Source organism: Copadichromis virginalis, linkage group LG2 (genome assembly GCF_057382275.1).
Source record: "Copadichromis virginalis isolate Kocher_CV1m ecotype Utaka linkage group LG2, C_Virginalis_male_GT1.1, whole genome shotgun sequence".
NCBI classification, from domain to species: Eukaryota; Metazoa; Chordata; class Actinopteri; order Cichliformes; family Cichlidae; genus Copadichromis; species Copadichromis virginalis.
The window spans coordinates 36471087-36498377 of record NC_140619.1 but is presented as its reverse complement, the minus strand read 5'-3'; the positions used below and the strand labels follow the sequence as shown (position 1 = coordinate 36498377).

Below are 27291 nucleotides of genomic sequence, written 5' to 3'. Positions count from 1 at the left end.
AAAATGCCCATTTCCATAGTAACACAGTGTTTTAAGGCCAAGGGTATTAGAGAGTGAATGCATACCTATTTTGTTTATATGAAAATAAATGCGTAATAACTTCTTGGAAGTCTGAAAGTCTGTGAAGGTATTTAGTCTGTTTTTCATCTCTTACGCAGCTGCTTCCAACAAACGGTCTTGAACTGTTCTGAACTTCCGGTAAGGCACTCTTCAATTGAACTCCGAGATGTGTGGGTTTTCTTTTTTCCAGCAAACACAACATCCGTGCGAAAAGTAACTCGTACCTGATGTAAAGATCAGGTACGCTCACACATTGCCAGATGCCAAATGGTCATTGCACCATTTGGCATTCAGTCCCCGGTTTTTGGTTTCTTGCATTTTTCTTTAAACACGTGAGTCCAGTGAGATGAAAAGTTAAAAAAAAAACAGCTAACTGGCACATTTGGTAGACAGGGATTCCTGGTTTATCCAATGGCTACTCTCCTAGAGGAAAAAAAGCATTTTGTGTGTGTGTGTGTGTGTGCATATGTGTGTATTTGTGTGTGTGTGTGTGTGTGTGTGTGTGTGTGTGTGTGTGTGTGTGTGTGTGTGTGTGTGTGTGTGTGTGTGTGTTGGGGATTGTGTCTACAGAAAAAGAGAATCCTAAATCTGAAAAGTTACTTCTTAAAAAAACTAAACACTCCCTTGATTTTTAAAATTAGGCACATGGTCACAAATATGTTGGTAAACAATAAATCCTGAGGCTGAACTGACCAACCTTTAAAAGCTGCAAGATCCCTCGTTCTGATCTTTGATCAGATCACTGTGGTAGGTAAAGAAAATGGATTCAATTTTGGTTCAGCTTTTGTTGAAGAGTCCTGCAGCACTAAGCCTCTGCAGGTTCTGTCTTTATCTGGATAAAGTTTGCAGGCAATTGAACAGACACTGGCAGCTCCTGCAGGCCTTTGATTCCCTGCTCAGGCTGCAGGGACATCTCTCCACGCACTTCCAGCTCCTCCACAGGGGTCAGACCCTCACTAGGGCTGCTGCTCTGAGAAGAATGTCCATTAATTATAGTTTCACTTGCGCCCTCTGGGCCCTGGCTTTGACTGGTATCAATGATAACAGTCCTGTACTGCAGCTCCGCCTCCCCTGCTTCCATCTCCTCTTTTTCAAAAGTATGTGCGGCCAGTGATGGATCGCCGTTCACCATCGACTGAAAGTAGGTGGGGTCCAGCATCTCCTCTTTCACCTGCAGCCCTGAGAGGTCGCTAGATTTGAGCACAGTGGCAATTACGGTGCCGGGCTGCTGTGCCACCATGGTCTGCCCGCAGGTGGTGTTAATGGTGACAAGGCGGGGGAGACCATTGAGGTTGGAAGCGGTGGAACTAATGACTCCTGGAGGGGAAGTGCAGGAGGAGGAGGCAGATGAGCCCAGACTGGTGACCAAGAGCTGCTGCGGGAGGCCATCCTGCAGGCTGTTAGCCCCACCTGCTATGGAAGCCGTATGGATGGTAAGCACATCTTTACCACCTGCCGTCGTGGAGGGCATGGTGTGGAGAATAACCCGAGAAGGGGAGTGGCTGGAGTCCCCGTTGGCTAGAACAGTGAGGGGAACAGACTGAAGCGAGCGGGAAGATGTCAGGACCATAGGAACTGATGCAGGGGTGTTAATGGTCCTGATAAAATAAAAAAAACAGAAGATGTAGGTGAGTCTCTTCACTGTCTCTGACAGAGTTGGTGTAATTGAATATTCTCTTTATATCTTTGCAAATATATACAAGGTTTGTTTTTAACGGACACCTACTGTGAAAATTAGCGACCGCACAGCTATGAGCCTAAAAAGCACAACTAAAGCCTTTATTAAAATAACAAATTGTGCTGACAGCTGTACTGTGGAAATTATGAGTCTCTTCAATTTCTAACAGCAGACAATGTTTAACCACTAAAAAAAAAAAAAAAGTAGAATTTTGTGATAATACAGGCAGCAGACTTGGCAACAGAAAAATAAAATGCAAAGTAAAGCTGTGCCAGAACGCAAAAAACAGAAGAAGAAGAAATGCACTTTATAAAAATCTAAAGGTGATCTGGCACTTTACTGACATCAACAACAAAAAAATGAATTATATAAAGTAAAGATTTACTTCAGCTCTGCTGGGTTGGCTGTTGCTGTGCTCACCTCACAGTTTTATTATGTATAATGAAACTCTGCATCTCAAATTCTCAAAAGGTGACATTTTGTACATACGAGGCTTCGAGATGGAATTGAGTTCCCCCTACAAGACGCCGCCACTAATATAAGAGCGATAAGCTTTGACTCAGACATTTTCTGTGAATATCAGGTCCAACGCTATGATGCATGCATGTGTGAGTATGAGTAAGATTTAAGCATAAAGCATTTAACATAAACTTAGTTTAGAATAATCAGTTTATGTATCATTTGAGATTAATAATGACATTTATATTTTAATTACCACGTTTTTTATGTTATTGGTAAGGATACCTGACTGACATGCACTTTGGTGGATGACGATTATATGATTTCTTACTTCTTACTTCATTTGTTTTACACAAAAATCACAAAGACAAGAAAGCGTGAAACACATGCGTGTCTGAAGAATTGAATGCTGGGCATATTTCGTGTCTAAGAACAATGGCTTATAAGAGTCTTGCATTTAATGCTCTTAAGAGGCAATCAGCAGAGACAAGCTAGCTGTTACCCCTTTTCTAGCCTTTGAGATTACCAGCATTTGGCACATTTTCATCACACACGACAACAGCGTCAATCTTGTAGTCTAGCTCTTCGCAAGAAAGTAAATAATCATAAGATCTGACTCAGTGTTATCTGTGTTCTCTGGTGGATATAGAGTGTATTAGAGACACCGACTCTACCATATATCAAACTCACTCTTGGGTTTTCTGTATTGCAAATCTGTTACTTTTGCTGACATATGGACAGATAGATCCAGAATAAGCTAATATCAGCCCAACTGATTTACCCATCGAGCCCTAGTTTGAAAGATCATTAAGCAGAGAATGATTTTCTGGTATCCGCTGTGGAGTAATGAAACAAAAATAAAACTACTCCTCATTTTGCTGTTGGTTCCTCTTAAAACACCTCTGGTGTTTTTCACAGTCGCTCACCTTAAAGCTTGTGCTGTTTCCTGGACTCCGGCCCCTTGGTTGGCTTGCAGCATATGAACAGACTGGAGGAGCTGCTCAGCCTGTCCACCGTTAGCTTGCTGGTAGAGACATTCATTGTTTGGCTCTTTCTTCATCTGTTTTACCGAGACGTGCTGCTGACCATGAGCTCTTCCGTGCCCTTTGGACCCTCCACGAACCACAGACCGCCCGTTGGTCGATCTCTGGTTTCCGTAGCCGACATTGGTATCAGAACCCGTCTCTTCATCCTCAATCACCACGAGGTCAGCTGGCATCTCCTTAAACTGATAGACCAGCCTCTGCCCCTCCACTTTAGCCAGGATGCCTCTCTGATAGTAGTATCTAGAAAAGAAAACAGATGTCCAACACATTATAATCATTCCTGATGGGCATTATGAATACATCTATGGAACCATGTCTTTAGGTTTCAGAGCAAAATAAAAGCTCATTTGAAGCACAGCGTTGCTCAGAAAAATGATGCTCGTATGTTCACCTGAGAGCTCTTCCCATGGTCTCATAGTTCATGTCAGGTTTGTTCTTGTGTTTGCCCCACAGCTTTGAGACAGCCTTGGAGTCCACAAGCTTAAAGATGCCTTTCTCCCGCTGTGTCCACTTGATGTATTTGGGACAGGTGTTTTTATCCTGCAGTAAGGCCAGAAGGAATTCCCACAGGTAGATGGTATTGCCTGCAAATTGGGGGGGGAAATAAATTTAGTCTTGTTTTTAACTTTCAAGTGAGTCAGACGTTCGCGACGAAGCCTTGGAGCTGTGCTATAGACATCTATAATTCATTTAGTAGTACAGTTTATGAATATATGAACGCCACAGGGTTACAGGAGGAGCTGCTCTTTTATTCCAGCCATTGTATGTGTACATGCGTGCCTTGGGATGACATTAATTATATCAAGTCTGGGAGTAGATTACTCTAATTCATGAAATGCTTCGGCCAGAAGTGGTTAAAAACAGCAACGCTCCCAGTAGTCAGATGAATCCCAGACACCATGACAGGGTGATGTATATGTGTGCAACTGAACCTGCTGTCCCCAGTCCCCTCCTCTTTGAGTCACACTGTAGGGTGCAATGAGGTTTTACATGGCACACCACTAGTCTCCTTCTATCGGCAGAGCATCAACGTGCCCTCCAGCCTGCAATCACTTCTGTTTCCCTGTGAAACACAGCACTTTGAGATCCCCTCATCCATTAACTCTCCTAGATTCGACCCCACTGGACTGCAGGGGTTGAGGACTGCTGTTTGCACACTCCACATGAGGAAATGGAGCGTACACAAGAGGAGGACAGACCTTGATTTTTATTGGCTGATTATAGAAAAGTGGACTAGTTAGTGAGGCTTACCTTTGCCCTCTTTGCTCTTCTTCCTGAGTGGTAGGTTAGGGGTGGTGATGGGAGAGCAGGGACGGACCGCCCGCGGCTTTCGCACTATGATTCAAATTATGGAGTAGTGTGTTATAAGGTGAAAGGCCACAGTGAAATCATCTAATTACCTACAACAGTGAATTTTTAGTGAGGGAGTTCTAACAAGGAGGAAAAATGTCTTACCTTTGGTTTTTTTCTGAGGTTTTAAGGGAAATTTTTGGGGAATCTCATCCATAGATGAGGTGTCCTCGTCTACGGACATGTCAAGGGCAACACCGTCCATCTGGTCAGGCCTCAGTGGGGCATATGTCAGGTCTGACTCAAGCAGAGTGCCATAGGTGTGAACTTAGCATAAACAAGAGATACAGAAAAGTGTTTCAAGCTGCAATTATGAACAGCGTTAGATCAAAGCTGACGTTTTTGTCACAAGCTGAAGGAGTGGAATAATAAGCATGCAAATTAACTTACGCATACGCTTCTCATCCAAAATGTTGTTCGGAGACTCCATGTTAAGAAGAGCCGCCGCTGCTTCATTTGTCTCCATGCTGTCCTCTGTGCCTGAGACTGTTGTTTCTGTCCACCAGATGACAACAAATTCATTAATAAGAAATACTCGGAGGCTGATGCTTTGCATAATTTACTTTTTTGAGAAGTGTAGGTCAAACACAGGTGAATGGCTACAAAGGTTCTTTTTCACTTACGACAAGGAGAGTACATTTTTAAAACGTTTTTCATTTTAAGGAGAAAGACTTATTTTTAAGTTAATATCGCTGAATGCATGCTTGCATGTTCTGAATTTTCAGGTAACTCACTGTTCAGTGAATAGTTTGTGGGTCAGCCTACAGATTAATTGTAATGAATTAATTCGAAGAGTACCTAAGAAGGCTGTTTGTGCTGTGCAACGGAGCAGGAATTAAATGTGTAGTTTGTAATTTTCTGGCTTTGCATCTTCCACTTGTGTGCTTTGTTAGTTTTGTTATGTCTCATTAAAATTCAGCGTTTATTGCATGTGCACCTGTGAGATCCACCCCTCCTTCCAAGATGGATGGTTCCTCAACCACATGGAGAGTGGTATCCACCATGATACCGTTGGTCACCTCATCGGACTCGAGCCCCGAGTATACTTGCAACAGATCGGCTGCGGGAACTTGCTCAACAATCACCGCTGGGAATACTGACGGGTCGTCCAGCTGCACAGAGAGCAGACACACAGACACAGAAAGGTTTGAGATGCTGTAACACTAACGATGCCCCTCGGAGGCAGAGGACCGTGGATCTTTGTACATACATCTTTGAGTGTATATGCAATAAAAATACAATCAATCCCTCTGCTGCACGTCATAAATGTGATATAAAAACCACACGATATCAAGATAGTGTTAAAACACTGGTCTCTTATTTTTACTGCCTTGTGAAACACTGTAGATTCACACTCATTTTTAGCTAATGTGTAGGCGCATAGCATGGAGGAGAGCTCATTTCTGTGGTGCTGTATTGGTCCAGAGGAGCCTGCTGAAGAAGCCAGGAAGCAGCTGTTTGTTCTAGCCCACTTCACCTGAAGAGTTAATCTTATGTTCAGAAATGATATAAGACCAAATGAATGTTAATGTATGAAGTCATGAATTGCAGGCAAGCACACCCTTCATCATCTCCTAAATGTGCTTTGGGAATTCGCTATCTCATTTCAGGCATGGCACAATCTGATGCAGGAAGGAGCGAGGGGAAAGAGGGAATTACCAGAGTGTGGGCCAAAGTGAACTCCACCAATAGAGACCATGTCAAAAGGGCTCACTGGGCACTTGGTTTGTGTCGGTCAGAGGCTAATTCAGTCCTTTGAATATGTGCAAAATGTGGTTCTCAAAACCTGACAGTACTTCTCAAATAGTATAAAGAAAATGCAACATGAAAATCCAGTGGAATGCTGACTTAATAATCATTCAAATAAAGCATTTTATCAGCATTATATAAAGAAGTCAACTTGATGCAAAACATGTAGTCACCTGGGCACCAGCAGATGGCAGCACACTACACTTCAAAATGCTTTGAAATCATTTCTTCTGTGCCGCTGACAGGCAGACGAAGCTACTATGTTTAGCTTCGTGAGAAATGGTCTCTAAATGACAATGTGTCGGAACCTCGCTGAATTACATCAAATGATTCATGTTGTGATTTGTTTTCATTTTAGACAAACAATGTCGATCAATGAAACACCTTAAATCACATTCCTAGAGTGATGACCTGATTAAAAGGAAAGACAAAAAGGTGTGGTAGGCGGAACATGAATAAAGGCTTATCTGTCTCTTTGCACAAGTGTCCATTGTTGGTTTGGCCCTCTGGGGCATACCAGGTGTCCAGGCCTTGAGCTGGGGGGAGGCTGGGAAGAGGGGCATTCGAGTGTGCGTGGCTGCATACCCATCCCGGCTATAGTTTAACCAGGAGCCTAACCGATTGGCTCATTATTTGGACACAGTGTTAAACGGTTAGCCCTCCTTAGCAGCACTAGCGCTAATTATTCATGGATTCTTTATTAATAAGGTGTTTATGAGTCGAGGGAGGAGGTGGCCCTGCATAATGTCTACCATACCTCTACCAGATACAGACAGCTTGTGCCATCTAAGCAGAAAAACCACAAGGCTTCCTGGGACTACTAAAAACCCTGGATTTTGCTATGACTGCGAGTGCTATCAGTGTCTCACTGACATGCACTGAATATTTCCCATTAATCAGACTCTTTGGTAGACATACTATCAGAGTGCGAGACAGTGAGGCTACCCCATTTTCCCGGCTTGACTTAAATTAAGTTTTCTGTCCTTGAATAAGAACAAAGCGTGTGTCAGGAGATAAAACCGTTGCGACTATTTGTCTGCGTCTGAAACAGCAGCCTTTCCCACCCTCTCCCACTAAATGCAGACAGCCTGTGATCCCACACAGTTTGCTGACAGAGCGGCAGACACATGTTGCTGCCGTCTCCGCTGTTGTTTTGATGTTAAATTGATTCTGTTTTTTTCTGTGAACAATTCAGAGTTGCATTGCTGTGCGAACCCGCTGATAATCCGGCAAGAACTATGAAAGAGTGAAACTGTTGTTTAAAGGAGTAAAACGATGAGAAGGTGGTACAAGCACCCTGCATGCAACACAAATTATACTGCACATACAACAAGTATCCTAACGGCTTCTTCCTCTTTCTTGACCTAAATAGTGTTTCTAGTAGGGAAACACAGGCGATAAAGCTCCAACCAATTTGCATTTCTGAGTTCCCCATTCTGCTTTGAAAGCACAGCATCTGTGCAGCCTGTTCCCTCACACCCCACTCTCTTCTGCTTTACCTGCCTAACCACAATGTAGTCCAACTGTCTGTACACTTTCTGTATCCGCATCACGATATTTGAGAAAGTGTAGCTGGCGTAAGTAAGAGATACCATCACGTTTAAAAGCTGCTTGTTTGCCTAAAGCCACATGCCTTTATAATGTAGCTTAAAAATGGAGGAAATTTTGGGACCCTTTTCGCGTCTCCCTACCCTCAGCTGAAGCAGATCCCGACTGTGTTCAAACTACACATTGGCTTACAAACCAATATAGCAAGGCTAATCGTTACAGAATCTACTTGGTGATTTTACTCAGCTCCGACAGCTTTACTGTGGCGAGAAAATAAAATCTTTAAATGTCTAAATGGCCGCTGCAGAAGTGCCATTGTGAGTTGTTCGTTTCAGTGTGTGTGTGGGGGTATATTCATGAGTTAGTAAATAGAGGCAAACTGCTTGTCTAACAGGCCAAGTGGGTGCAGCAAGTCACAAAACTGTAGCACTGGAACAATACAAGACCTTTTGCTGGAATTATCCCATCCCTTCTAAACAGCCTTGTAACTGGTCCATCAGGTTAGGCTTGAACTGGTGCTATTCAGGGATCCAATGACAGCCTGCCACTCTAGATACACACATACAAATACTAGGACACATAAACACACATACATCTCCACACTTACAATCAAGCCTGCTCCACAGGATTCAGACCCGGGTGTGGGGAAGAGATAACTGCACACCTGACCGAGCAATGAAAAAACACACAGGCACAAGTTGACATCGAATGCACACAGTAACCTTTGGGTAATAAACACATTCACGTCCTAGCCCCACCCTCTGCCTCCCACACACCCTAGCCTCACTGCAGGTTTTTCAGTCTTTCCATTTCTGTGCTACCGGCAGCCCGCACTCTTCTTCCCAGACCTCCTCTCGGCTCCATCCTCCTCCCTTTCTGTGTCGTCAAACTTAGAGATCACAGGCTAATCCTACCCCAGTGGCCATGCTGTTTACACTAGTTTTGTTTGTTTTGAAATGTATTTCATTTTTCAACAGGATTGCATACAGTGTGTCATGTAGGAAAAGACAGACGGTCGGCCACTGAGCTCGACGGGTTTGAACGCTAATGCAGACCCTATAAGTCGAGTCATGAAAAAAAAAATCAACAACAACAGAGAGTTGCATTTGAAAAAGTGATTTCTCTGGTGAGATTGTACCTGATTGATTTCGTCCATCCCATTGCTGGCAAATTCAAACACCAGTTCACTGGGTTGTACTGCTGTCGTCATGGTAGTGGAGTTTCAAAGTCGAAGAGCAGCCTAAAAAAATCCCAGCTATAACTACTCCAGCGCAGACAGACTCAGTTTCACCTCACAAAATGGCCTCCCTGTAATCCCGTCTTTTTAATCTGAGCAGTTATTGCTCAGAGAGAGACCATGAGCCAAGTTTCAGAGGAGTCCTGTGGCCCAGGTGGGAGCAGCCTCGTCCCACTCTGACACGGAGGCTGGGCCCTGCTGCGCCTGAAGCATCTACACCTGGAAGATGGAGAGACAGAGGTGATAGGTCAGCAGTAATTCTAGTAATTTTACTAGAAAATCCTCATAAAGTGGAACTCCTGGGACTTCACATTGGTTAGATCTATAACCTGCTCAAATCTATGCAGTTTAGGCATTATCTGGGTCATGCCTAGTTTTGATCTGATGCTGAAAAATCAGATCACTGACTGGTTCCAGCCTAAAAACCTTTTTTTTAAAAAGTCACTAATTAACAAACGTTAGTGTCACCAGGTTTAAAATTTCTTATTTACAATCTGTGCAGTTACTTTTACTGAAAATATCAATGTGAATACAAACGGTAGAGATACAAAGCGCAAATACTCCATTTACAGTGTTAATAAACAGACCGTCAACACTTGTTTAATGATCAATTAATCTGTCAGTAATGTTCCAGATTGACTGATTATGCTTTAATTAAATGCTGGAAAAAAACGTGAGCATGTAGAAAAGTTACATGCTCTTGGTGACATCATCAGACAAAAAAATTCAGGACCACCCCCCAAAAAAAACAAACAATAAAAATTACTGTGATAGAATTTTCTGCTGTTTTTGAACTTGTAGGGTCGAGACCTACTTTATACATTTTTTAAACAGGATTTCTGGTAGTATTATGAGTAAATCTGTTTTCTTTTTCACCGAACTACTGCACAGTTCATTCTGATTTAAACACAGATGTCTTTTTCTGCCCCTCAGTGTGAAACACCCCTCAGCACTCTGCCTTAGATCATAAGGCTCAGCGGGGTCGATATTATGATCACATGAGCAGTCTGAGCAAACCCTCCCTTGTTTACACACACACACATGCAGACACACATACTCTCACATACACACACAGGCAAAAGATCACTCGTCTGATGCGGCTCTGGAAGCCCCTCTGTACTGACCCTCAGGGAGTTACTGTGATCACAGCCTGTGTTGAAGGGAAACTGGTGGTCATGTACTTCTTGTTGTGTATATGTGTGTGTGTCTTTAGGTGTGTCCCAGCAATCGATACCCAAAGGCAGGTTTCGGGAATGAAGGGTAGGAGGGGCTGATTTTGGGTTAAAGTATAAGTATAAACCCAGGGGCGACAAACACAGCCCCTCCCTCTTGTTTCCCAGAGATCAGAGCTGGCAGGAATAAAGAAGTAAGTTGGAAATGTTTGGTACCTTCCCCCACCTCCAAACACTCGCTATTCCTGCTTTTGCCACTGCTTCAGGGTGGAGCTTATTTGCTTTTAAATGCCTGTATGAGTGACAAACTTGCATACGAGGCCAAACTGTATTTTAAAGGAACAGAAGAGGAGGTGATAGTGAAGGACTTCTGCAGCTCATAGGGCACAGCCAGCAAACACATTAAAGTGTATTTCTCTGCTAAGCATCCAAACAGACCAGTAGCATGCAGTTACTGTCTGGAAGGCATTGCTTTGGGAAACAGAAGAGAGACGAGGAAACTTAATCAGAAGGCTAGTGTTTCACTCCAGTCAATCTTTCATGCTGTCCCTGCTGCAGCATCCATGCCCACCTCCGCCAGGGCTGGACGCTGCCGCCATCTGTCTGGAGCTCAGTGTGCTGGACTTCTTGGCATCTTTATGCTTGGTACTGTGAATTACCAGATTCAAGCCGAAGCGATATACTGTGTGAGGCTTCCAAATTAAACACATATGTCTGCTTTTTAAATCATTTGCAGTTTCCACTGGTGTACTCGTACACTTACAACAGAAGCCTTGATCCATGTTTTGCAAACTAAATGTGTGTTATCTGTATCGCATGCAATCACTCTGACAGGGCCCTGCCCAGCTTCGCAGCAGATCTGAGAAGACACGCTGCTAATCTAGCAGATGTTCTCCGCTGCAGACGTTCTTGGTTCCCCTTTTGTAGTTGCAGTTTGTGTTCGATTTATGGACGTTTATCAAGCTGTACATTTCAGCTATCAAGGACTGTGCCTATAGAAGGGTAAATAATCAGCATCCAGTCACTAGCCACTTATCAGATGACAAAAAAAATGGCTGTTATCAAATCAACAGGCATAAAGATGAAAGTAAATATAATTTATTTATTTCTCTGCTTTATGCTTGTGTTTATGTGCAGTTTGCTACAATGTACCAGACTATGTCAGTGGTTGCATGTACTTTCTATATTCCTGTCAGAGCTTCATTGATCTGGATGACCCAGTTGGCAAAGTGCTAACAGCAGACTGGGATACAAGAGAGCCAGCCATTAGTCAGACGCAGCCTGCACATTATCCCCCAGCACATGACAACAGCTGCCTTGTCCCAGCACAGGGGCAGGGTTGTAACTGCATTTACTACGTCATAAAGAGGAGAAGACGAGGACAGTGAAGGGAGGGATTTTACTGGGATGTTAGTGAATGCATAATAGTCTACAGAGCAAATAGACTGCCTGTGATTCGCTATGGGTGGGGCCTTCTTTTGCCAGACTTGAATATTTCAGGTGGGGCGTTCTGGTGAGGTTTAATGGCTTAATGCTAGTGTGTGCAAGGTTTGACTCCAACCAGACACATGTGTTTTTTGGGGGTTTTTTCCATGTCATCCTGTCTGAATATGTCCTTGTGAAAAGAAAACTATATGCTATAACATATTAATAACTACTTAAAATGTGCACTCATTTATTTTGGAGGGGGATGGGTGGGTGGGGGTTCTGGGGATGTTATTGGGGTGTTATTAGCGCAGAACTACCCATTAACACCCAGCAGACAGAAATAGTTATCTTTGTAAGATTGTGGTCAACAGCTACCTTCTTCTGTTTGTTGCTGGTGTTGGGCAGACATCTGTACACAAGTGTTTTTGCTGAAAACAGCTGCCTGATGCAGCTGGAAGCAATGGTGATGTGAGTGATGTGACTGAAATAATAAAGTCTGATGCCTAAAACCAAAATAGTAAGCCTTAGGGCACTACAATTCTAGCAGACATGGGGAGATCTATAAAGCTGGGCGCTCAGGACTCCTTTCACATTAAAGCTTTCTTTCACATATTCAAAACCCAGCATTGTTCACTTTAGTATTCTAAAAGATTTTTGAATGTTAGAACTCGGCTGAAATTACATTAACACATTTTTGGTTATCCCAAGTGCATACTAATGGTATAGCTCATTGGAATGTAGCATAATGAGCATTATTATCAGTTACAGCTGACATTTTGGCTCCATTGTGGCCCCTGTCAGGTGACACAACGATGGGAGTCTTTCTATCACTCAGCTCTCCTCAGACAGTTATGACTGGCTGTTATATATGGCAGTTCAGTGTGCAGCAGACTGAGGAAGCGTATGAACCAAACACTGGCGTACTCCACCCCTACAGCATGGTGACTGCCAGTCCCAATAACAACCAATTAGAGTCAGGATTCATGAACAAATGGAGCATTCCCAGAAGGCCCTACTTCCCCCGCTTTCGTCTCTTCAGCTGAGCTCATTGTTGACCATGAAAGGAGGTAATTTAAGCCAATTGAATGACTGTGCAATGAGTCACCCTGCATGTGGTGAGTGCAAACATTGTGAGATGCAAGAAAAGGGCTAAGCAAACTTTACTTATCAATCCTTTTCAGCTCAGGTTACAAAAATACAGGTTTCCTTAGGTGGCTGATTGTTCAGCAGTGTACTGGGGTAGCTACATAACAACGGTCACAGGATGGATGGTGCCAGAGGGGCAGCGGTATTAATTAAAACCTCACAAAGGTATAGAACGCTGCAGAGGTAAAAACTGAAAGAGAAATAAATCAAGAATCGCTCTACACTCATTACACCTGCAAAGTTCAACACCAGTACAAAGAAATCTTTACCTCACATGAAAGGTTTAATTTTCCCCGGTCGCCTGTGCAGTGATACACCTATGTCTGACATGGCACATAGATGAATGAGAATGCACTGGCTTACTTACCACTATGTTATTATATAGCTGCGAGCATGCTGTTTTTGCAGGAGCCTATTGGTTCCTGTTAGGGAAATGACTCAGTTATATGAGGCCCAAGTTCATTCCTGGAGCTCTGTGATAGCCCACATGGGCATCAGAGGATCCTGATCATCATTTCTGGACAGCAGTTCCCCTTTGTTTTTCTCAGTTGTGGTTAACCCACCCACATCTATGTAACAATGCCACTTTGGACGCCAAGGAAAATTCCTTAAGCACAGCAGTGTTGCAAACACAGCACAGATCAGAGCGAATAATGAAAGAACAGCTGGATGTATATTCTACATTTTGAGACAACAAAGCACTAAAAGTACAGGCAGTGTGGATGAATTCAGCAAAGTAAGAGAACAGTAATTAAGGTCTTGCATCAAAGGCAGACAAAAAAAAAAAAACACACTAACAGGGCGGTTTCATCACTGCCATTGCACTATGTCAGCAACATAATTGTTTTGTATACAGCATTTTCTGCGTATTCTATATTTTACTCAACACCTAGCGTTGCACAATACAAAATGCCTCACCGTGTTTCAAACTCCAACTCCACTTTATTGACCAGAATAAAGCAGCACTTTCACAGCACTCCAGGGGCCACACCAAGCGTGTAGTGATAAAATGGCTGGAATGGGCACAGAGGCAGGCATAGACACCGGCTAATGGCATGCAGCTGCAGAGCACCAGGCATCAGAAGCACAGACAGCAATGCATCCGAGCCAGCACTCGCTGTGTCTGTGTTACACTAGTAGGCAATTGGCTCTGCCGTGCCAGGGCCAAATGAAGACTGAAAGAAAAATGTCACCTCGCGCACAGGCTTTCAAAAAGCGAATGGAATGTAATCTCATCTCCTGCGAACGTTGTACTTTTCCACTCAGGCTTCAAGCTCTGGAAGAAGGACCCATGCCTTCCTGTGACAACGGCTGTCCGTGCCAGCTAACACACTATTCAGTATAACATTAGGCTTTTTTATGGAAGATTGGACATTAGCTTTAGCAGGATAATATGGTCTGGAGATTAGGGATGAAAGCCTAGTGCTGTCCCCGGAGACGACAACTCAGACATGTCCACAGAGACCAGATTCCATTTCTCTTTTGGTCACATTTTCCTTCCAGTAAAGACATGAGACACAGGCTATTCTTGCTCCTAACGTGTGCTTCATCACAGCGTAGAATACTGGACGTTTCTGTTTACGCCATTCGACACGAAGAATGACAGACAAAAATAGAAATGACTTATTTTAAAGCCGGGTAGAAGAAGAAAAACACCCACAAACTGACCTGTGAATTTTGCACTCACAGGAACAGCATCACTGAGCACTGGGTTTCTGCTGCTTCCTGTCTGTTAAACCACACTCAGAAGAAAATTTCTTCCTCTGTGTAAGAGCGGAAAGTTCTCAACTCCCCCTCCTTCCTCCTGAAACAACACACTATCACGCTCGTAGACTTGAGTGTTGTCATACAGGTACCATTTCTTTATAACTACTGCCAGAGTGACGTAAAACATGAAGGTGATTACACTGCAGTTGGACTTTAGATAAAGACTAAGTCTGACAGTGTAACATATAATTGGATTTTAGAAGTTAAACTAGTCAGAAGTAAGAAATCTGTAAATATTGTATATTCAAAATATTAAGAAGCTAATGAGTCATTTCAAAAATTTATTCTGCAGATGAGACGCTTCTCAGCTTTCTTTTGCTTTCTGACATTTTCAAACCTGCTACTGCAGTCAGGGCTGTTTAGTGATTCGATTCAAAAGGATCACACCAGAGTTCTCAAAGCCACACCTGCCATTTGCAGACATCTCTTCCCCACAATGCTGACACAAGTCATGCACAAGCAGATAGCATTACTAACCCACCCACCCCTCAAAACAGACACACATCCCTTATTTGGCCCCGTGAGTTGGTTTTGCACAAATTCTAAGAAGAAACTACAAAGTTCCTGTCACACAGTGTTGTCTTATTGGTCATACAGTATTTCAGTGTGCGCAACGACAGCACAGCAAAATGTTTTTAGAAGACACAGAGAAGAACTTGCCTGAAGCCCAAGTCATTCATTACAAGTGTGAAAATATTCGGTTTTGTTCTTAACTGAACATGAACAAATATTAAGCTTAGAAATACACGGTAAACAAATCTAACCACAATAAAGTATCAATAAAATCCATCTTGACTCCAGTACTGTTGTCTTACCTGATACGCAACAAATCCAAAGAGAGGCCTTTTGTAAAGTAACAGATGTGGGCTTTTAGTAAAAATTACCACCAGCAGCCTACTTCTATAATGTGGCAACCAGCCACATGTCACAGATAGGAAGAACCACTAAAGTTGTGAAAACAGGACAGGAAATTGCAGCAAAGTTTTAGAAAAGAAACTGCACCAAACATAACAGTTTGATTCGCTGTGTGCTGCTGTGACCGCCACACTTCTGCCACAGTTTTATTTAAAAATGTGATCTTTGCCATCCATGCAAGTGTAAGCCTGTGTGCAGCGCCATATCTTTAAAATATTGTTAACATATATATTTACAGCACTGCCGTGAATGTTTTTCGAGACGTTCACAGCAGCGCTGCGTGTAGTCGGATCTGTAGGCAGTAATGCTTTACATTTATACACCTAAAATGAATACTCGAAGCAGTAAAGCATGTAAAGCTTGTGATTTCAGTTTTCTATGTTGCTCTTTGCCAGTAAGAAAGAACAAGAAGCAACTGAAGTTTTGATAAGAGCAATAAGATATATCCAAGCTTTTTACAAACCAGAGCTGGCTCCAAAACTGTACTGGCCTGTTTTCAGGGAACTATATAAACCGTGTTGTTGCTTTTTCTAAATGCTCTCACATCTGAGCTCAATGACATAATTTCAAAATAACCCAAAAAGATCTCTGAGTAAAAAGAACTCAGAGAGCACGGATGAATAAAAAGCATGCATGTCTGTGCATGTGTGTCAGGAGTTTCATCGCCCTGCTGATTCTTTTCTTGGAGACATAGCTGAAATGTTTCATCTGAACTTCTAGGCTCTGCTGTTGTTTTGGCTGCTGAGTGGGAGCCATTTGATGCATGACTAGACTGGAAAAGTCAAAGTTCTCTCTTTTTGTAGACAATAAGCAAGCTTCCCACAAGCGCTAGATATATACAGGAGGCTAGTACATACAGAGTCACGTCTTTGTATGAACCAAAAGTTGGAAAATTGCTTTAAACCTGTCCTTCATCACTATAATCAAACTAAAATTCAAACTTTAAAGTAATTATAAAATTTGCACTACTGTACCACTCACAAGCACTTACATTCATACCAACACAAAGATGTCATTTCACAGGAATACTGACAGCAGCAAGGGAGGATACTGTACCCAAGGGAAAAATACCAGCAGCATACTATCAACTGAGTTTAAATAAAAACAAGTTGAAAGTTGACATCCTAAATTCCTTCTTACACTATAAACATCGATGCCAACTTTATCTCTGATAGCTGCCACTCTTTTACGCAACTTTCCACAATTCCTAATAAACTCGAGGGAAGAAATCCACAAAGCCTATACTGTATGAACTTTGCCAAGATACTTCCTAGATTGTCTCTTAGCGTAAGTACATGTTACGGATGGAGCCCAGACATTTCAGGGCTGACTGTGGAATATAAAGGGGGACCTGGCTGTTGCAAAGGAGGCTGCATACCAAACAGGTCTGGACACAAGCAGGCTGATGTGTCCACCTACAGTCAGGCATGCAGTAATACCTAACAGGCAACACACCTACAGAAGGCACATAGTCAGACAGAGACAAAGTAATCTTTGTCTCGTCATACAGTTTGACTCTACCACTAGTTCAAGAGACAACATGGAAGCTGAGAAGATTGATGTGACTCACAGATCTGTATGATAAATATTTACCTAATGCTACAAGGGGGGAAAAGCTAGCTCTGTTCAAAGGTAACAAAACCTGCCTACTATCTGATAAGTTAACCTACTTTGTGAAAGTACAGACTTTACAAATCTTTGTACAAATTATGCAAACAAACTATAACATTCGAATTACATTAGATTTAGCACACAAACATAAAAGTGCCTTAAATCTCCTCATCATTATTGTGCTGGAAGGCAAATAAATTTATTTCTCAGAAGTATTCCTTTTAATGCTCACTGTCTTTAGAAATAAGTACCATATAATACGAGTACAGCATGTCATACTACATCCTATTACATTTATTATGTTTTCATCAAAAGGATAAAACCCTCTCAGAGATGCAGATTTACAGCCCCGGCTGTTTTTGAGACTTCCAGGGATCATGCTTCAGTTTAACAGCTAATAACAACAAAATCAGCTCTTCTCATCTGATCCCCCATAAAGCCTCCCTGATAGGACCACTCACACTGAGTCAGCTTAGCCCCTTCAAGACAGCTTATCTGATTTCGCACAATTGGATACTGGGTCAGTGTGGTATTGGATACCACTGGCCAATGTTTCTATCTAATCTTGCAGCCAGTAAACGTGTGCCCATTCCTGGATCGAAGGACAGAAGTGCAAAGTCATTGCTTTTCAAGATGCCAGGTGCATAGTTCAAATACAGACAAGGGAAAAAGTGTTAAGCTGTGTGAGTGACCTAACAGGCCTAAGCTACAACAACTCATGGACTCATGACAAATGTTTGGATTGCATGCTTTAGGTATTAGAGCATTACTTGGACTTCAAACGCTTGAGCTCGTCATCTTAACAAGTTTTCTAGAATCGTGTCCGCCCTGTGCTTTCACTACTCATAACATTCAAATTAACATTCCCTGCTAATACCACCCTCTTCCATCCACTTCATATATTCCAGCTGCCGCAGATGTGAATCTATGGCGCAGCTCATACATTTGGAGAGATGTTTGACATATTTGCAAGGGACAGAAGGACTGTCTGCTCAGGCTGGTCAATATTTGAGAAGGCTTTATGAAATACACTTGTTTATGACAGTCACCTGATGAGGAAGGTGCAGCATAGGTGCATGAAATGAGGACAATAAATCACCTGGTTAAAGAGACAGCTGTGCTCAGTACTGCTGTATAACAAAATATTTACACGGTGTGATTGCTTTACCATATTTGGGATCAGTAATAACTACACGTGCAGAGAAAAATGACGAGTTTCTAGGAAGATACACACACTACAGGCTCATACAAATGCTAATCTTTGCTTCATGCTACTTTGAATAAAAAAGCCTGACAATCAGTCTCCAGAGGGGCTGGGGCTATGTTGTTCTGATGAGAATCACAATGCAAAAACGCAAAGGTAAACAAGGAGTGGCTGTTGCCTAGGAACACGCAGAGGGAGAGGGCTTGTAAAGTAGGCTCTGTGGAACAAGAACAGAGCAGGTGGGCCTCATTCAGCTCAGCAAAGGCACACTGTGTGTTTGTGAGGATACATGTTGAAGACCAAGCATAACAAGCACAAACACACAACTGAATGGATTGCCAAGCTGGCTGAAATCAAAAAAACTGAACTGTAAAAATTACTCCTCTGATTTTTCTTTTCTTTTCCCCAACAAAGAACTCTTCCAGCTAAGAAACATTTTGAAATTGTCCAATCTGTAATAGCAGCAAGCCTCAAAGTGCCTCAGTTCTTTATATACTGCACTTCTACAGTCGTGCATTTTAAAACAATGACGTCAAACTCCAGGCAGTGGAGCGTTTCCACACCTGAGTCACATGACAGACTTTTTTCAAAGTGCTTTCTGACTCGGTGACATAAAACCATTAACAACTAAAAAAAAATTGGACCTACAAGCAGAAGCCATAATCACTTTGGCATCAACAGAATCAAACCCATCCATAATCTTTATTCACTGAAAAAAACCACTACATTACTATCATCCTAGTATAGCCTACAAACTTCAACAGCTGATTAGATTAACTTAGAGCAGCGACTAAAAACATAGTAAATCACTATACTTAGCTCTAAATCTTACCTACTAACCCATGCTATCTTGGATGTTTCATCCCTGGCAGATTAAACAAACATAATATTGCATGTTAATCACTGGCCTATTGACTGATTCTAGCTAAGCTCAAATGCTGCTATTAATTATGTCATCAGTATTCACATCTAACATCCTGCAAATAAGGAGATCTTCTGAATTGTCAAGTTATGTAATGAGAATGCAGTGGGGGGTTTTTTACTTGTGGGTGAGGTGCAATTGAATACGCAAGAAAAAAAAGAAAGAAAGAAAAGAACCAAAGCGGTACTGTCACATAAAATCAATCATCTCTGGATGTAGACCCAAATGTGTGGATGCAAGAACTTAAGAGTTACAGATGTAAGAAGTGATGTTATTATTGATTTTTATACATCGACCATGTCACCACAAATTTTTAGAAATTTGCATGCAGCAGTCATTCCTTGAAGCCCTCAGGCATTCGTTTTAGCTAAATTAAATGACTGAGAGTCTGTTACAGTCCTTTTATATTTGGACACTAGCACTCAGACAAGGGGATCCACTCAGCAGATCATCTGAGAACTGCAGTAATTATGGGCATGGCCAGTTTTCCATATGAGAGAGCTTGCTGCTGAAAGTTTCAAACTCAGACACCACTGCAGCTGGGTGTCTGGGACCAAAAGCCTCCTAAAAACATGTGGCAAATCAATTTTCCTGGGTTAGAATGACTCTTTGTACCAAACGATATTGCATTAAAGCAAACACGATGTCTAAATTAGCACAGCAGAGCTGGGAAACTATAGCAGCTAAAACTTTTTTCAGACTGTGTGAGTTTTATGTTCATATGCATCTCACACAGGGTGAGTCTACGTTTTTGCACTTTGTTACCTCATGCAGGGTGGAACCCACATAACTGGAAACAAAAACACTGCACTGTGAACTTGCTTTCAGGCCTTTATATAGCATTAGCAATTTATAGCTACTGCATCAAACTGCATCAGAAGACATGGAGTTTTCTGTTTGTAAAGTATACAGTCCCAAATGACTGTGTTTCAAATAAATGCAGAGCACAACAGAAGGTTGTAATGGAAATTTTTTTCTGATGTCTGTATGCTGTTTTTATCTGGAGGAAAAATAAATCTGCACCTCAAACTCCGCCCACACAACTTCAGTGAACAACGTCTATGAAAGATTAACTTTTATCAAGATAAATGAGTTATCATCATTTCCATGTAGACGCTTTATATAAAATGTATATCAACCAACACTAACTTAATAGTAGGTCTCTTTAACTGCATGATAGTAAAAGGGAAGTAATTTCTAAACAGCATTAACCAAGTCACACGGCTTCCAGTTCATTATTTTATAGATGTTATATTTATTTTTCACTGTTTCTGCGAGTCTGTTGGTTTTATTAGTACTAGGGATGTGGCCAAAAGGTCCTATCACAATCCTTTTTGGGTAGAATCGATCTCTAAATGACAATTCTCCCCACAGATAGTTGATCTGAAGCAATTAGATGATTAGTTGTGCTTCTGATTGCCTGGAAACAGAGCCAAACTCTCAAATCTCTGCATCCTTTTCCTGTTGTAATTTAAATCTTAGCATTAGTCTTCGTCTTCTTTTTTATTTTTATCTTGTGTTACAACTAGTCACGCCCAGTTCATGTGAAGTAGGAAAGTTTGGACAGGGAAGTTATTAATTTGATTTTTTTTTTTTTTTTAATGGAGCATTTGTTTTATTTATTTCACTTACTGTTAACCAGCTAGTTCCTTGTCCTGTTACATGTCCATGCCTGCGTGGTGGCGGTTAGTCCCTATCGTGGCAGTTGCTGATGTCAGTACTTGTCCAGTGAGTCTCAAGTCCTGTGGGTTAACCCTCCCCTGGTGAATCCAAGTGGAACTGGTTCATGTACTGATACGCTAAGTTCACCAAGGCCTCAAAGCAAAAGGACTATCATCTCCGCCAGCTGCAGTTGAAGACAGAGGAAGTAGAGTCCAACCACAGAGCAAGAGACTCACAGGAGATAGCTGAACTGCATTGATAGCAACTGAACTTTCACATTAAGATACGTAAATATAGCACCTTTTAAATATGTGACGCCATTATTCCTTTGAAAATCTATCAAGGATGCAAACTAATCCATTGCTAAATGCCACCTGAATTTTATGCCACTGAGAAGAAAGCAGCAGGATCAACCTTTTATTCTAGAAACATACAGGAGGACTTTGCATTACATTTCTTTGTGTCCGAAATGGTGTACGGAGTACTCAGATCTTTAACTTGACCAAAGGTTAATCTTACTTTCCTTAACACGCAACTGTACAGCGCATAGATATTCATACATCATCATGAGGCAGCGCACTAGAACCATTAATGTTCTCTATTCTTTTAATCTGAACAATAACTACTAAGTAAAGCTTTTGAAGTAATGTAGCAGATGAAAACATGCAATACTTCCATCTGAACTGCAGCAGAATCCCCAAGTTTCAGTACCTCAAAACTATGACTATGTATGGTACTTGAGTTAACAGAAGTTACATTTACTTTTTCACAACTGACCGTGACGCCATATGTCATGCCAAGACTCGTGTTATGTTAAATACTCCCAGATAAGTATGCTGCATTACATAAGCAGGAGTGTTGTGAAAAGGTGTGACCTGATATTCCCTCTACTAGATCATTTCTCTTGTGCGCCCTCTTTCTTTGTGAGAAAACATGACCTACTTCACTTATTTCAGCCTGGCTTATTATACCAGTACTTTTGTAACCACGAAGTTAATGAGTACACACTGGAGGGGTTAAATCTATAGGATTTACAGTATTTATGTGAGAAATTAGCCTCAAAACATGTAGTAAGTAAAACGTCTAGAAAGTCTTTTTACTTCACTACACAGTAAATCAACTCCAAATAAAAATGACTTAAAGGACTAACACAGACAAACAATATGATCATCAGTATCTTAGAGAAAGCATCACTGAAAGAAATCACAGACGAGTTCCCAGTCAAGAGAAATGCACTGAAGAAAAGAGACAAAAGAAAGACTCTCTGCCCCTCGAATATAAATCAAGATCTGGGACTGAAATGAAATACACCAGGCTAGAAGAACTTCAAACGGTTTGGTTTTTGGGCTCTGTGGTGAGATGTGATGATAACAGCTCTGGTTCGGTATGTACTCCAGAACAACGGCCAGTCCTAGCACGCTCCGAGCATGAGACGGTTGCAACACAGGGAGACAGTTGCTCAATCGATTTAACTTTATTTATCAAGGGAGGGTTCTTGAGCACCGGCAGCATATTAACAGAGATACACAACCAGCTTACAAACTGAATACTGAATGTGCCTTGCTCAGTGGCACAGTAGCTATTAAGCAGAAGAGAAAGTTATACATTAACTTTCCCCACCCAGGTTTTCCCAACGGGTCACAGGAGTTCAAACTTCCCATCACAAGTGTACTTCTCTAACCTTTAGGTCTCCATCCATCCCATAAAAAGAGAGCAATGGAAAATAAAACAGCAAAGAAGAAATGGGGGAACTGACGTGGAAATGTGATGCAAATTCATCGTTTAGCAATACAAAAAGGGCTCTGATTGTGCTTTCTCATATGAGACATTTTCCAGTTGGGCTTACTGAAATACAATGGCTGCGGGTGCACAAGCCTTGTTTATTCACTAGTTTCACTATGAGTTCACTGGTTTTCCGCAGCGGCTTCAATAAATAAGGCGGCTGAAGGGTAGTGGTAGAAGTCATGGTCACCAGGCAAAAAGGAACACATGAACACGTTGATACTTTAAGCAAAGTTGTTTGTATAAAGAAATAATTCTTGCCAAAGCCATCATAATATTACTAAGAAAATATTTCATTACTTGAATCATGGAAATTATGGCACCATTTTTGTTTTGAATACGCAGTCATAACATCGACAATTAGGACTATTTAACAACCATTTCTCTACTGCCATCTGACCACACAAAGGTGATGTTACTCTCATTTATTCTATTCAAATCATAACCAACAGTTTGTACCTGACCATTCACAGTTGGCTCTGTGTTTTCTTTTCTTCTCGTGATAGCATGCACCTGCAACATGGAGCAACACAAATCCTCGATTTTTACATATCTCGGCCTGCCCGAGTTGTAGTAATAAACTAAACCCCGCCTGCTCCTGCTCTCGTCACGTCCTTATCTTGCACCACCTCCGTCATCTTGCCCAAGCCTAATGATCTAATTACAGGCTAAGACCTGTTGACACTGTATTGAAGGAAGAAAGACTGCAGTCAAGCCGCCCTCCTGTTCTTTCAATGAGAGGCATAAAACCTCACTAAACAGCAGCTTCACTATGAGTTCAGCCTCTGAGGCAAGAGGCCCTCATTTACAATCCAAATCAAGGTGGGCCATAGGTTATGATGAGAAAGTAAGGCAAGTTAGGTCAAATGCAAACTTCTACCGGCTCAACAACAGAGCCATTCACACACTGAATCATGTGTTGATGGTACAACACATAAAAAAAAAAAAAAAAGTCCTCTGTTTTTCAGGGCCAGCCCACCTGACCCTCACCCAATAATACTCAATATTCAGTCTAAAGTATAGAGATATTTATTTATTTGGTGTCTGTAAGATGACCTCTTCTACACTGCCTTTAATGGGCCTCAGCTGTTATGCAAAACATTACATCAACAAGATAATTTCTGAATGCCAAACCAATGAAATAATCACACGCTTGGATATTTTGTGTATAATTACATTTTTTAAAAGCCAGACTAAAAATTAGACGAATATGTTTTGTGCTTGTTCGGGGTTTCACTGAGATAACTGCACAGTTCTGTGCATCTTCAATGAAGCAACATTTAAAAGCAGATTCAGAAAAAAGTGCATGTGAAGTCAGAATGTTACTCAGACTCGGAGGCATGTTTATTCAAACATGTATTGCATGCACACTGTGGTGCACAAAGTGCAGAGTAGATTTCTGAGGAAACAGGAAGTGTGCTTTTATCTCTGCTGCTCTGTGCAACTTTTAGAAACAGATACTCAACAACTTTAAGCACAATAGCCTGGTTGACAGACTTTACACAAGGTTAACTTTTACATGCACAGAAAAGGAAGCAAGGCACTTCAGGGTCAGACTTTGCTGTGAGCTGAAATGTCAAACATCTGGGCATCTACATTACAAGATAAGCAGCATTCTGTTCTAGTGATCAGAAGATTTTGAAGAAGCTCTGCATGACTGACTCGATGTGGCTGTGGCTAAGAGCTCCAACAGCGAAACCACAGCCGTTCCTTTACTTTTTTTCTTCTCTACTCTAATTGTGAATGTAGCAACTCACAGTTTTTAATAATAGCATGATATTTGTGCAGCAATTATGGATCAAAATCATCACAGAGTGTAATTACTTTTTAGTAGACCATTACTACACAGTGAAAAATACATGTGGGCTTGGTCAGGGGACTTGCAAAATACTGTTCCCGCCCTTATTTCAAGACGCCATATAAGGCAACAATTCAGAAAAGAAATGCAACAAACACACATATAAGTTAAAGATCATCCTTATTATATCTACACATGGCAGGTTTTAAAGTTAAAAGTGATTACCTTATCTGACAAGTTTTCAGGCACTAAAAAGTTTCAACTAGGTTTGAGGAAAATGGTGAGATATGGGCAAGAAGGTGATTAGAATAAATACAAATGCAGGTTTGTTGTTTTTTGAAGTGACATTTGATTTATTAGTATGCCTCCAAAGATGCAATACAAGAGAAAACATGCTCCTAAATGTAAGATGAACTGGGATGACTTGTTAAAGCTCTCTATTGAAAACCTTAAAACATGTCAGCGCAACGATAACGAGAGCCATGCACAGCAGAGCAACCAACTACCTGACTGCTTGTCCGCTTACTCACATACGTCCTAAATATATATTATTTATGTTTGTTCATGTAAAATGTATACCTTTCCTTTAACACACTCAAAAAAAAGCTTAAAACAGGTAACATGTGGAGAGGAGAAGTATCTGTCACTGACCTCAAAGACACAGGATTCGGGTGACAAGGTCCATAATAACAACCAACCAAGTGTTGATCTCAGCAACCAAGAGAAGAATCGGCAGCAAATGGTGAAATAATCCAAGACGTGTTCAAAGGAGGACAATGGTGCCTAAAGACGTGGACAGGCCCACACCTTTCTACAGTGACAAAACAAAGCTGGAGATGAGGGGGGGGAAAGACAATGCAAAGGCTGCTGGTTGAAACAGAAAAAGGAGAAGTGTAGTGAAGCAACTTGTCCTCTCCCTATGAGTCACGCAGCACTGTCGCCATTGGTAGTGAAGCCCTGAGGCAGACTGCCTTCACCTGGCCAATCAGCGACGAGTATCGGCCCTAAATACAAATCCTTTCAGGTGAGTTCTCCTGGTGGCGGGGATTGGACGGAGCTGAAGGGGGGGGAGGGGAAACCAGAGAGGACCAACAGTAGGGCCACACCTTAAACACCATGAAAGACGATAGACGGGTTTCACCTGCAGAGGCGGTGGAGTACTGGATGTGTAAGTAAACAGTTGGACAGGTATGCACTTCGTTTAGACTTTGACCATGCAGTGTGGGCGATTAAAATCTGTGTGGCACCTTAGAAGTTAAATTCACCTGTCTTTGTGGCCCATTAAAACACTTGAAATGAATTGTAAGCCTATTAGGCATGCCACACAGTTAAGCAGCTGACATATGGAGTTGTTCTCCCTGCACTAAAATGCATCATAAAATAACTTCTAGCAGTGGGAGGTACAAAGAAATCAAAATGTAAAGTCGACTGCGTTTAGTATGAGCAAGTATGACAACATTTTTAGTGACACACATCTTGTTAAGTTCAGCAAATGAGAATAGATAGGAATCTTTATCAGAAATGACACTTTAGCAAACAGGAAGTGGTGGTCTGTGGTAAATGCTAAGCACTCTGTCTTCACACCCTGTGCACCAATTTGTACATGTATTCCACTGAAAACCTCCACGTAGTATTTTTAACAGAAGCAAACGTCAAATGTTAGTCACTGGATAAAATTAGTTTTCAATTTGGATTATTGTGAAAGAACTTAACATGATCTATCATAGGACTTAGTATTCAAAAAATTGGCCCATTAAATCTACTGCAGCCAAGTCTGTTTGTCATGAACCTCCAAATCGCCCTCTCGATCTCCACTGAGTCCCCTCATCTTCGCATTAATTCTTCCTGGCCTCCGTTCGGCACAATACAGCTCAGAGTAAAAGCAACTGTTTGCTTGGGAGCGAATTGATAGCCTTGTTGTGAGGGAAAGTTATACCAAGCAAGCTCCATTTATCACTCGCCTTTGGAAATACTGTCCACAACCTCGAAGCCTTAGAGGAAGCTGTTCACTTCTTGTGATATAAACTCTTAAGGCTAATGGACTGCAGCACTGCCCAAATCCAGGACAACCATGTAAACATAGAAAAAGAGGCAGATGTATGCAGACAGGCAAACTTTCAGACATGACAATAGCTCTACAAAACACCAACAAAAGCAGAAACAGTGCGTGAGGCCTAAAGGAGAGCTACGTGCATTTTGATCTTCCTCTAAATGTTAAACAACAAGCTATAATTCTAGATATTATAATTTGGAAACTGACTAAGCTTTTCAACTAAGTTTTTATTTTTACCTAAATTTTCCAAAGAACAAATTCAGCATAGAAAGCTGATAAGTAGTAAATTCAAAAAAACTCCAAACGGAGAAAATGGTTAGATAACGAACCACACATTCCAGCCTTCAGTTGATACTTGGGAGAACATTTATTCCCTCAACCTCTTGCCAGTATAGTCAGAGCCAGACAGACCATTGCCCATGGAGGAATTATAAGAGCAATGCTCAAGGAACTGGACTTATCTGTCCTGGGCAGCAGGCATATATAACTTGAAACTGGTGTCTGAACATTTTAAAAGGTTCCCAGCAAGAAATGTATTTGTATAGCGCTTTACTAGTCCATAAGGACCCCAAAGCGCTTTACACACCCAGCCATCCACCCATTCACGCACACATTCACACACTGGTGATGGCAAGAATTGACTAGTTTATCAAATCAATTTATCATGTATGATGGATCAAAGGGCATTAGAAAAAGAAATCCAC

At 41.7% G+C, this 27291-nt stretch overlaps 1 protein-coding gene across 4 annotated transcripts in view; it reads right to left on the bottom strand.

Moving 5' to 3' along the window:
* Positions 1-507: 507 nt before the first annotated feature.
* Positions 508-27291, bottom strand: part of elf1 (E74-like ETS transcription factor 1) — a 39194-nt gene continuing 12410 nt past the window's right edge. For 2 of the 4 annotated variants that reach the window (XM_085433546.1, XM_085433539.1), the window contains exons 2-10: positions 9029-9346; positions 8498-8554; positions 5531-5705; positions 4984-5088; positions 4699-4860; positions 4495-4578; positions 3635-3827; positions 3124-3483; positions 508-1658 (exon numbers count right to left, since the gene is read on the bottom strand). In XM_085433546.1, the coding sequence (XP_085289672.1) occupies positions 866-1658; positions 3124-3483; positions 3635-3827; positions 4495-4578; positions 4699-4860; positions 4984-5088; positions 5531-5705; positions 8498-8554; positions 9029-9100 (2001 nt within the window). In that variant the 5' untranslated portion in view covers positions 9101-9346 and the 3' untranslated portion in view covers positions 508-865. Of the gene's footprint in view, positions 1659-3123; positions 3484-3634; positions 3828-4494; positions 4579-4698; positions 4861-4983; positions 5089-5530; positions 5706-8497; positions 8555-9028; positions 9347-25185; positions 25547-27291 lie in introns of those variants that run through there. The other 2 variants (XM_085433533.1, XM_085433552.1) reach the window with 2 other exon arrangements.